Below are 13,085 nucleotides of genomic sequence, written 5' to 3'. Positions count from 1 at the left end.
TTCTCCCCGATTTTGTGAAATAGTACAACCAAAAGAGATCATGATAGCAGCACAAAAACCCACAACACGTCTGACAATTATTCACATTCATACACTGCAAGAGCTCTCTGGAGCTTCCCTGTAAGAAAGCCACCATCTTTCTGTTCCACACAAAGATAGTCTTTGAACAGCTTCCCTCCCCCTTAAACTGCTCTTAAATATCAAAATGAAGGTAATCTGCTGGAAATGTTTGTTTTGAAACATGCAAATTATGTGAAGTTTCTTCACAGCAAAGGCAGGCAACAGGATATAAAGACACTGAAAATGGTAGTACACACACACACAAAATCTGATCCTGTAATCTACATGTTGACAAGCTGTTGGGCTCCATCACTCCACCAAGTAGTAGATACTTGTCTTAGATTCTTCTACTTGACTGCTTTCATCGGATTAAGCATCTGGGATTTAATTTAACAGTTTCAGATTTATTAAGCTGTCACACGCACAGCCCCACTTTGATAACAGTAGCTGCTCCAATTATGGCTTGGTTTAGGGTTGTCAAGTATAATGATTCATTCATGGCACATGAGAAGCAATAAAAGGTTGTTTTGCATTACAGCTTTAAAGATGTGGGCACTTTTTTCATTTAATTTGTCACTTAGCTTTTGCTAAGAGGACATTTAAATTGCAGTAAAAGGCAAATGGGGCTTTTAGTTTAAATGTAATCCCCATCTTTAAATGATCTGTAATGGCGCAGTGCTCGAGTGGGAACACTATTGTTTCACAGTGGGCCCTGATGGTGACATGTGACATTTGTATTCAGGTCCTGTATTATCCATGTGGCTAAAGGGCTTCCAATTTCATTTCACAGCCAGAAGCCAGCAGAAAACACCAATTAACTTGCAGATTCCACTTGCCGACAAAACTCAGCCTCTTCTCTACATCTGGCATCTAGCAGCGCTCAACATTAATTCCAAAGTGGAGACTTGCAGCCTTCATGATCCCTGTGCTGGGGAACCAAGTCAAATTCTCCCCTTTTCCTAAGGAAATATCCTCGCTTTTGTAGATCACAAGCAACTTTTACTTAATTTTGATGGATGAATACTAAAGAATTACTGCTATTGTAAGACTGCATGGACCAGTTTTTCGTCTAGAGTACAAAGAAGAACTGACCTTTCCTTGAAATCAGAGATATCAGTTCAATGGGCATCAGCAGATACTCACTGAGCATTTCCATACTCTTCCATTTTATCAATGCAATTTAATTAAAAAGGCAAGACAAGGGACTTCAGATAATTAATCATTCTGATACACTGAAATCTTCCACCATGGTCACTGAGAGTTAAATGCCTGAAGATCAGTACGTGAAATTTACTTACTGAAACAAAACACCATTTAAACAGCAACAATACAGCTCAGCTTTAAAATCTGTAAAGTATCTTCACTTATTACTGTGGTGAGTTGGAAGCGTTCACTTCGTGCACCACTGAAGTCACATTTACATCCTCTAGCATGAAAAGTATATGAGGAAGGCTTATAACCTCAGCCTGCAGTCTTGACCTGACAATACCACACCTTCTGGAGTTCGGCAAGTAGTACTTAGCTCAATTCTTTCTTTGTCATACAATAGGGGAAATCATCTGAGTATAATTGTTACATTCTTCTTCTTGATCTGAAGGCTTTAGAAAACAACAAAAAAGCCCTACAAACAACTAGTTAGTTAACTGGAGTCCTTTGAATGATTAATTGCTTACTGAATTAGGACTTTGTATTAGAAAACTGCAAAGCTCCCTCTTAGAGGTGAAGTATTTATTTTTAACCAACTTATTTAAATTGGCACCTCTGAATACTCAGGCCCTATCTGACTCCTAATTAAGTCAACACAATTCACCATAAACTCCAGTAGAAACTCTGATCAGGGACTTGTGTGTCCTTCCAGTGCCCTTGCCAATGTTCAATGACAAGAAGGAAGCACCAGTTAAGTTCTAACAGAAGGTTCAAGTGACACAGTAAAGGAGTAAAGCTGAAGATATTTAAGTACACTTAAAAACCTATGCCAAGATGGAACTGACAAAGTGGCCATATGCCTAGCGGTTGGCAGACAGCACAACACAGGAATCAAGCAAATCTTTATTAAGCAAAGTCTATTTTTACATACTTCAGATGTCCTAAAGTCTTCCATAACTACCATGCTAAATTGTTACCCACCTGCAAAATAGGTCGGATTATAAATAACTTTTTTTTTTTTTTTTTAATAAAAGCCATACGTATTTACCGCTCTCAGAGTACTCTGAACAGATAAAAGTGAAGTACACAAAGAGCTATCCCACCCCTTTTATGATTACTGTAGTTCCCTGGCAGCCTAGCAGATGAGAACAAGACAAGAAACAAACATTGTTTTAAAATATATTAATAGCCAAGCTCTCTCTGCCACCAATAGAACTGACTATCAGTCTCCTGGAGAGTTTAGCAATGTAAAAACAAGCTGCAAGTAAATGAACCAAGTTGTGTTCTGCCTTAGCCAACTACACACCTGACATGGATGAAATATTGGTTATTGAAAATCTCTCACAGGATCAAAATACTTTGATACCACCAGAGGAGGCAGAGCAGTGCAGGACTGAAACAGCAGAGCCTACCACAGATTACAAATATAGCAGCTGAAGCAGTGGCAGGTAAAATTCAGATCAAATAGAGGTAAACTAATCAATTACATTAATTTAAAATATTGTTTATTTGATGCTGCAAGCAGAGAGATTCCACTTCCTTCACCTTCAGACAGGTGCTGTCAAGAAGATGATGCCAATATGAAACTGAATAAACAAAAAGAGGAGCTGCTAAGAAAAATTTAACAAAACCATTTACATTTACTGGCAGTATGTATTAAGAATGTTACAGGAAACAGATGGAGAACTCACTTCTATCTTTCTACCACCTATCATCTCAATTAACATATGCAATGAAGCACGAGAACCTCCAGTCCTCAGTATAATGGAATACGATTTTTGCATGTCCAGCTAAGCACATGTCGGCAAAAGGCACTATTCCCAAAGCATCATAAAAATGCCATACTACAGTGGTTGTTACCTTTAAAGCAAAGTAGTTATCACAGAGTCATAGAATTGCAAGGACTGGAAGGGACCTCTAGATACCATTGAGTCCAAACCCCCTGCAAAGCAGGCCCCCTACAGCAGGCTGCACAGGTGAGCATCCAGGCGGGTCTTGAATGTTTCAAGAGAAGGAGAATCCACAACTCCCCCTGAGCAGCCTGTTACAGTGCTCCACCATCCTCACTGTGAAGAAGTTCATTCACATGCTGGTGCAGAACTTCCTATGCTCCAGTTTATGGCCATTTCCCTTTGTTATGACTCCACAAACTGGTGAGAAGAGGTTGGCCACGTCCCTTTGACTCCCACACTTAAGACATCTATAAACACTTAATAGGATTCCTTCTCAGTCATCTTTTCTTAAGGCTGAACTGACCCAGGCCGCTCAGCCTTTCCTCATAGGGAAGATGTTCCAGGCCCTTTATCATTTCTGTGGCCCTCCACTGTACTCTGTCCATCAGATCTCTGTCATTTTTTTGTACAGGGGAGCCCAGAACTGGGTACAGTACTCCAGGGGAGACCTGATCAGGGCAGAGCAGAGAGGATCCCCTCTTCTGACCTGCTGGCCACTCTCCTTATGAACACCAGGATCCCTCTGACCTTCTTGGCCACCAGGGCACACTGCTGACTCATGGCCAACCTGTCATCCACTAGGACCCCAGGTCCTTCTCTGCAGAGCTCCTCTCCAGCAGGTCACATCCCAGCCTGTACTGATGCATGCGGTTGTTCCTCCCCACGTGCAATGTTCTATATTTGCTTTTGTTAAATCTCATCTGGTTTCTTGCTGCCCAGCCATCCAGCATGTCCGGGTCTTGCTGAATGGCAGCACAGTCTTCAGGTGTGTCAGCCACTCTTCCCAGCTTTCCATCATTGGCATACCTGCTGAAAGTGGGCACTATCCCCTCACCAAGGTTGTCTATGAAGATAGTGAACAAGACCAGACCCAGCACAGACCCATGGGGAACACCACTAGTCACAGGTCTCCAACTGGACAAATGTTATATCAACAGTCTCTCTATTAAAACTTCACCTGCTTTGATAATAAGGTTTTTCACCACAGAAAGTCTATGATCTCAGCTAGACAAGCCAGTCTTTATTAGGCTAATGCTTCATTTAGAGTGAATGTTATTTATGCTAATATTTCATCTACTCAGTCCCACTAGACAACATGAAATCAATCATGGTCATTTTTAACCTTTGCAAGAACTAAAACTTAAGTTTTGCTGTTGAGTATTCCCCTCTACAACAAGGAATTATTCTTTCTTTGATTTACCTCTACTTCATCTTACTTCATTTAGCTTTGTTTTGCACAGTGTTTACATATAGTCTCATGGGGCATTATTTGTAAGCTACTATATATATGCATCTTTCATGCCATGTAAGTCAGAAATAGCTATTTCAGTCAGAATGCACCTCAAGACAGGCTCCTCCAAGTCTAGACTCAAAGTGTTGTTCCAGATTCAGTGAAAGCACAGTTAACTACTAAAATTTCCATAAACCACAATGCAATTTCATTTTGCTTGCGCACCTTCAACTTGCTTTCAGAAAGCCTCCAAGACAGGAACCAAAACCTTACTGCAGCTAAGATATATCATATCCTTTCACTCACACACTCAGTGAATTAACTTCTATACAAACAAATCAGATTTACTATTAGTTTAAAAAATCCAGGTCATTTATCACTGTTATATATTATATGGCTGTAATACCCACTTTTTATAGTTTGTTCCAGTAACTTACGCTCAGTGAATACAATGCTGGTAGTTACTAAGGTTTTTCTGTGGTTTTTTTTTTGTTTGTTTGTTTGTTTGCTTTTTTCCCCACTTGCTTACCTTCCTTTACAGTCTTGGTGACATTTATCTTCAAGCAGTTTCTAGTTTTCCTTCCCTACCACAAATTCTTATACACTGAGAACTTCTAAAGCAGTTACAAAGAGTTCAAAACTCCATCAGCAAGTTTCTGAAACCATTTAGACTAAGTGCATTCAGACTTCACTAGTTTAAGTATTCCTTGTCCATATCAGCCTGCGTTCCTCTTTCTGCTGTACAAGTCACGTATCTGGTCACAACCGACCTTTCCTGTAGAGCAGTGTTAACTGTTTCAGCCCTCAGTTATGTGACCTCCTTCTCAGCTATATAACAGACCTTCCATTGTTGCAATATTTTCATACTCTTAATGAATCTCTTCCTTCTAGCTTCTCTTTCTCTCTACTTTTGAAGCAATCTCTTCCTTAACCTATCCAGTTCATCACTTCTGGTTTATATACCTACTCTCAGTTGTACACATTTTCACCTTCTGCTTCATTTCTTCAAATCCTCAAGTTACTCACTTACTACCTGTTGCAATCATAATTATTTCATACCATGTCTCTGTTCCTTCAACTACACTGTCTCATGCGGTAGAACAGAAATTCAATTTCACCCAACTCTAACTCAACAAGCAAAGCTGCAGAAAACTAACTTCTTTTACTTAGGACCACAACAGCTTCCCTCCACCCTCAAACACATTATTGTTTCATTGTACATATAAACAGCAGATGATTTTGAAGTCTGTGTATTTACCCAGTTCATCCCAGAGCTGCCTATACTTGTCAGTCATTGTAGTTCCTTGTTGTCTCCAAAGTGCCAAACGAGGGTCAGCCATGAACTGTTCTGTTATCAACGTCAACATGCGAGCTCCATTTGAATCTCTCATCTTAAGCATCTCTCGCACCTAGGAAATGAGCTTTTTAAAACAAACTTGAAAAAAAAACCCACCATCATAGTACAGACAGCATTTCACTGTTAAACATTCCACCTCTGTTAAATAAGAAATAAAATTAATATATATGAAGCTACATTCTTAAGTGGGAACGATAGTCTTCTTTCCCATTTTTAACTATTACTTTGATTTCAGTATCCCTATGTAATTCTGCAAACACTTCTTCCACAAGTAATTTACATGTGTAATATGCAACCTGCTGCAAAACTCTCATTTCTACAGGTTTCTCAAACATATTAGGGTAGGGAAAGAAGAGAACAACAAAGATGAAAATAGTTGAAATGTTACTTCATATCCTTAATTCCATTTTGAGATGTGAGACTATGGCCCATGGCTGTTAAACAGCTCATTATTAACTTGTCATCACATTCTCAAGGCTTTCTATTTAGAGGAACAGAAGTTGGAGTAAGACACTAACAAGTACAGTCAGGCTAGAAGGATGAGAGGAGAGAAAGGAGGGAAATTTTATGACACTCAACACACCTTTGCAAAAAGCAAATTCAGCTGCTTCCCTGATCCATGGTATCCACCCTGGGAGAGGAAGAGTTTAACTTGTTCTTGGACCTGTTCCTCATCCAAATGCCAGCAGTTTTCATCATCTATGCTAGCACCTGCTGTTGGGTCAGGAGCACCTGCAAACAGCAAGAAAACAAATTATGCCGTAGATAAAGAAAAAAGATTAATGAGTTCAAAGGAGAGAAGTATTGCAAAGGTTTATGGATTTGTGTTTTTACCTGTTTTGGATATGCTGCCTTCAATCTAAGCATTCTTTAAAATAGACTTTAAAATATCACCTCAACAGTCTTAAGCATTAATAAATGATAGCCTATCAAATGCTATTTAAATAAGCAGTATTTTGTAATAAAACATTAAAATAAAACTGAGGTTTTTCCTCCCATCTCAGTAGGTATACTAGAATGCTTTTATAAAGAAAATTACACTTTGCATAGCACTTCTATAACTGTGCTGTTAAAAGCACTCTCCCCAAAACACCTGTGCAATTCCTGTATGTTCCACAGTCTTACTCAGGTTTAAGTGACTACCAGTGAGCGCTGCTACTGATGAACACGAGGAAAGTTATCACCTCAGTGTCTCTGAGCTGTGATGACTCTGCAAAGCTAAACAAAGAATAAAAAAAATCCCCAAATAAATCCAATGACTTAAAGCACTGAAGGCATACCCAGCATAAAAATATTTTACAGCTCGTGCTTCTGAATGAGAATTTTAACGTAGACAGCATTATCAGCACAGAGTGAATTCAGCGTGAATTAGACTAGTGCAAACTGTAACGATGATGCAGTATGGCCAATGGTTGTTCTAACACAAATTTTACAGTTAAGTGATTTTCCACTGGCAGCCTTTTCTGAGGGCTAGGGAACTAACTAAAACAAGTTCTTGCATCATCGAGATATCTACATATTTCTGAATAAGCCCATATTTTCACTGGGTATTTTTTAAAAGGTATTCAAACTGAGACGTTTGCCATGCACTTATCTAGACTGTCAAGGTAGTGTATCACTACACCAGATGTAAAGTATTCTAAGCATGCCCAATACTCGACATTTTCACGTTGAGCTTGTCACTACTGTGGAATTTCTACCTCTGTTGGATTTTAAGATGCTGGAAACTCAATCACATTACGCAATCTACCACCTTTAAATCACAGTCCCTGTTACTTCTGTAGACAATACTAAATGAAGAATGGTGGAGGAAAGGAAAATTACAGGCAGGTTTGTAAAAGCTCACTTTCAAATAAGTCCTGAGAACTTGAAACATAAAGCCATTTACAACACTTCAGATGATCATGAATTAAATATTGATTCTATTGATTTAAGTATTCATTTCACATTTACAGTTGTACCACTCCGGTGAAGCTTTCCAGCAGTTGCACTGAATGGTAGGATCTTTATTCAATGAACACACAACAGAAAGATTTAAAAGGTCAGAAGGGTGTCTTGTCTATTAGCTGCTGAGAGTATCAAAAAAACCTTCTGGCTCAGCAGCTTCCCAAACTGTCTCCAACTTACAACTAGGAATACAGCACTGCTGTCCTTATACACATATACTTAGATTAATAAGAAACTGCACCACTGAAGATGTGAAACAATTCCCTTGCCTTCCACAGGAAACACAAGAGTGCCTTAGAAGACAGAAATTAAGCCCAAAACAGTACAATAAAACAAAAAATTAAGAACTTTTGTGAGTGCTTCCACCTTACTGCTCAAGTTTCATGGGGCATTCAGTTCAGTCAGCTACATGAAATGCTGATAAGTCTTCAGTTGTAAAGAATGAGATATAAAGTGAAATCAATTCACAGAAGAATGAGCAGTGCACCTGTTACACAGACCCAGGTTTGTAGTATTACCTTGCAGGCAGCTTAAATATTTCATTGCTCTAGAATGCAGAGAAAAAGACCTGTGAAACTGAATTAAATAAAAGCACTGATATACAAAACATATGCATCCCTCGCTTGAGCAGAGATTTGTCTTTAAACAGCCTCGGTACAGCTACTTTTAAATTGTATTAAAAATAGCACAAGATTCCTCAGCTAAGCTTCCCTATTTAGGGAAAAAAAAACAAAATTCCATCCATAGCTGTTTACATTTTATCAAAAGCACATTGGTCAGCATGTGCTGCAAGGTTACATTTCATTGCAGCTACCACAGATGCTTTAACAACAGGGCTCCTCCCCAGCAACCAAGGTGCCTGCATTCCTAGGTCCTTCCTCCCAGCAGGATTCCAAACATCCTTTCAGTGGGGACTTACTTACATTGTCACACTGAGAGTCTGAACTTTAAGACAACACTCAGTTCAGTACCATAGTCACCCTCCTTGTCCTATTCCTGCGCAGCACTGAGAAGAGCCTGGCCTCATCCATTTGCCTCCCCCCTCCATTCAGACATTTACCAGATCCCTTCTCAGACTTCCTTTCTCCAGGCTGAACAAACCCACGTTACTCAGCCTTTCCCCATACTGGAGATACTCCACACCCTTAACCATCTTTGTGGCCTTTCACTGGACTGCTGGACCCCTGTCTTTTTTGAACTGGGGAGATCAGAACTGGACATGGTAGTCTAAGAGTGGCCTCACCAGGGCAAAGTAAAGGGGGAAGATCACCTGTTAATATACAGTAAGGTGAACAGTCACTAACCAAGCCTTTCTTCTGCTCACACTCATATCACTTTCGATCAACAGACTTTCTAAACTGCAACTTCTCTTCTGAAGACATGGGAGCAGGCTAGTAGAGAAGAAACTGTTTAAGCAAGCAACAGGATTGCAGGGGGCACTGCCTTAGATGTGGATAAATAATGTCTTAACAGTAACTGGCAAGGAGTGCCAAGCTCTGAAGGTTTGGTCCCAAGGCTGCAGCTCAGCTGCATGGCCCTGGATGGGCACCTCAAGGCTTTGACTAAAGGAGGCCCAGAGCCAGGCAGTCTGAATGTCATCTCTGTAACACAGCCTGGTGCCAAGAGCAAATCCCTTTCCCCACTTATAAACTGGGGGTAAATATTACTTATGTGATTTAGAGAGGTGTCATGAGGGTAAATTAGCTCACATTTGAACTACGAAAGTGAAAAGCACTGTATAATTATACTAAATACTAAAGCCTGTAATTAAACTGTGTCAGTTTATAGACACTTGCATATTAATCTTCCCCCCTTCAACCTCTGGCTTTGTTAACTTCTGTCATGACTGGTCTTTGAAATAGATTTTATGTCATGTACTTAAAGACAGTTCAACACGATAATTGCAGAGCATTTATATTTGGCATATATATACAGCCAGACATCTACTCACGCTCTTTTACTAAAATTAAAATACCCATTTAATCTTAGCAATCAAAGTAGTACTGAAGCGCAATTGTTTGTGACACTGAACACTGAAGTGAAATTTGAAAACAGAGGTAGCAGCCTTTCACATTTATTGTCATAACAGGCTACAAGTCAAGCAGAAACAGCTTCCAAGCTCTAAGAAGCAGAAGCATTTAAAAAAATTAAACACTGAGTAGTTACATCGCAATTCTAACTGCAGCTGCTTGCAAAATGAGCACCAACACTTCAGAACTGGTGTTGAAAGCCTCAAGAACTAGACTAAGCAGAAGCAAAGCAAGGAATATTAACTGAAGCAGGCTAAAATTAGTCTACATCACAAAATACTCAGGACCAGAACAGCAGCAAAATCAAAACAAAAGAATGTAGTTTTTAAGGCCTGAGATGTTTTAACCTTCAGCTTGAGGTACAGTGAATTACTCATCCATAGTCATGCTGAACTTTCTGGACATCACATCATAAAAAGTCTTCTGAATTTAAGTATGCAAATGAACAGTAGGTCAGCTCAATGTCATTGTCATTCCGTGGCAGCGTTAAGAAGACATGGAAAACAACAACTAAGAAGTACGGTTTACTGAGTACTACACAAAGGCGCAATGGCCCCAATGAGAAAACAAGTTTGCTGTACAATGATTCACAACAAAACAGTAATTTATTTTATAAAACTGGCATACTCAGAACTACTCTGAATAATAATTACATAAAACAAAAGATCATTAAAGTAATAATTCAAGAATACTAGAGCACCTTTAATTCTCCCAAATTACTCAAAGTTAAAATATAAGTCACTTCATCTGGTCCTTCATGCCAGAATTTTTGGATGGAACACAACACCTGTTAAGCTGAGCATAGCATCAAAGAAAAACAGCAACTGCAGCAAAGCAGCAAATACTAATAACAGAAAAGGCAAAAACAGCACATGCTGTGGTAAGTTATTGAGGAAAGTTAGTTACACTCTCTTCCTCTCAAAACATTTATCTTCCAAAAACTACTTCCCATTCCATCTGTGAAGCAAAACGCTGTAACTTATCCACTGACCATTTAGCAGAAGGTTTCTCCTGCTAAAATCCTATTCTCACAAATGCGACACAGCAGTAAAGTCTGCTTGCATATGGCAGATAAAAACTTACTTATCAGTCTTGACTAGCATGCACTGTTTTCATTCAGTCCCCCTTTTTTTTTTTGTTATGGTCCACATTTCGAACCTTTCTGTATAAGTCCTAATTTAATGTTTAGCAAATGTGCAAAAACCTTTCCCAAAAATATAAATCTCATGAAAAACATTATCTTTGTTTCATAATTATTAAGCCTTCATTTCAGTTCCCATTAGACTATTTTATTCACCACTGCTTGGGTTTCTGAGATTTGCCTAGTTTTGACTAGCTTTTTGTTACTTCCTTCCCATATTTGGATCACCGCATAATTCTAATAATAAACACTGGAGCACTTAATATTTACCTACCTTGAAAGAAAACTGCTTGCTATTTCCTATATCCCTCTCTTGCTACTAGGTTCTCAGTTTTGTTGGTCTAAGCAGGCTCATACAAAATAGTCTCTATTTTTAAAGTACAGTTTACCTTCTTCAGTAATAAATATTTCCTTTTTTACTTTTAGGGAACTCTAATAGATTGGAAATACACTGTATTCTGTTGTTCAGCCCTACTCTACATTACGCACTAAAAACTACAGCAGGCATGGAATATGATTTCTATCCCCATGTTTCTAAGACTAAGACTATCTCTCTATGCCTTCCTGGGGTGAGGCTCAGTTAGGAAACAAGACATAATACAATGCCACTTGCATTGTCTAATAAAGGATTCTCGCTTCACAGGCTGTGCCATTGGTGTCATCCACTCCACTAGCTTCCCCCAGTGACCTCCTAATCAAGGTGGCCAAAACACTCCAAAACCTATCCAAAGTCATCAAATTCTGCACAAGTCAGAATTCTGAGAAAACACACAATTATCCAACTTGCCTTTTGTGGAAGGAAAGTACCGCACAGTTAGTCAATCTCCCAAGCCAGCTCATAAGCAAATCAAGAGAAACGCTATGGTCAGAGCTCTTCAAAGCCTTCCTACCACCTATGTAATTTCAGATTTGAAGCAGATTAAGCTTAAGCACCATGTAACAGCCTTTTGGTTCTTTTTAATCTTACTACAGCCACAGCACAGCTAATGGAGACATAGTCTGTCTTTCCCACCCCTGCTTTCACCTTTTCTAATAACCTATTTTAAGTCTTTTCAGCACCACACACATATACATCACACTTCTTCCTTCTTTTCCCTTAATTCCTTATGTTCAGGCTATTATCAGCTCTCATGCTATGCATGCCTTCAGTTTACAACATAAGAGCATCCTTCTCTATTCCTTAATGTCCCGCACCTGCTTTAGTTTGCCTTTCTTTCACTGCCACCAGGCAGCTCTGCTGAACACCTTCCAGTGCTCTTCTGCCACGGTCACTGGAGCCAAAAGAAAGAGGCTAGACTGCAGATGAGCCATGTAATCAGAGACTCATTTGTTTCATTCCTCCTACACTGCGTATAGCAAATGTGTGTTTTTCTTTCTCTAATGTTAAGGTAGATTTGTTGCACTGGAATTGCAAATTCTTTGCAACAGCAGTCATCCCTCTTATCTACCTACCACACAAGAACTGTTCCTGTCAATGAACAAAGAAAGAAAGAAAGACATATTTAGATAACCCAATGAACTATGAACCTAGTCTTCCCTCAGAATTGCACTCACGCTTACAGAAATTGTAACAATATATGACATTTTAGTGTTCCTGTCCTTATAGGAACACAAGGCTGTAATAAAATAGTTGGGTCAATTCAAGCCCAAGACTATTTCCTTTCAGTTCAGGACAGTCCTTAGAAGAGCAACCTCAGCAGCAATGTCATATCACACACAGTGCCCTTTACAAAAGCTAAAATGTGTCACTACAAGAAACTGGAAGCCATTAAAACTATGCGCAGCAGAAGAACAGAAAAGAGACCTTTATTGATTCTGTAGGCTGCCGCAACAGTAACAAAAAAAGCAAAAGCAAAACAAAACAAAACGGCATGGAAATATATATTTTTCCTAACTTCATATAGAAACAAAATACAAAAGGATAATAAAAGCATTTAATGTATGAAAAAGACCAGTAAAACCTACCTGCTTTTATGTTTAGCCATGAGAACAAAACTCCACAATCAAAACATCGAAAGATTAGTTTAAAAAGAACAGAATAACAAAAAGACACTGTTGGTTATTTGGTTCTTTGAGCAACCTGAGTTCATAAAGAAGAGCAATCACATTCTTCATAGAAGGAAAACGTAACTGTGAAGTAGATCAGGTCACATATAAACAGCACTGAAGAGATCAACCTCATTGCTCACGAATTCTTCTCTCTCCCCAAAAGTTTTACTTT

The 13,085-nt window shown here is 39.1% G+C and overlaps 1 protein-coding gene across 3 annotated transcripts in view; it reads right to left on the bottom strand.

Annotated features, from left to right (window-relative positions):
* The window catches only part of ZSWIM6 (zinc finger SWIM-type containing 6), a 104,044-nt gene that overhangs the window by 34,361 nt on the left and 56,598 nt on the right, over positions 1–13,085 (bottom strand). For all 3 annotated transcript variants that reach the window (XM_015848773.2, XM_015848771.2, XM_015848770.2), the window contains exons 3-4: positions 6,330–6,478; positions 5,648–5,798 (exon numbers count right to left, since the gene is read on the bottom strand). In XM_015848773.2, coding sequence (XP_015704259.1) covers positions 5,648–5,798; positions 6,330–6,478 — 300 coding nt within the window. The remainder of the gene's footprint in view (positions 1–5,647; positions 5,799–6,329; positions 6,479–13,085) is intronic.

This window comes from Coturnix japonica, chromosome Z (assembly GCF_001577835.2).
Source record: "Coturnix japonica isolate 7356 chromosome Z, Coturnix japonica 2.1, whole genome shotgun sequence".
Classification (NCBI taxonomy): Eukaryota; Metazoa; Chordata; class Aves; order Galliformes; family Phasianidae; genus Coturnix; species Coturnix japonica.
The sequence above is the reverse complement of the archived record's forward strand: the minus strand, read 5'-3'. Positions and strand labels throughout refer to the sequence as shown.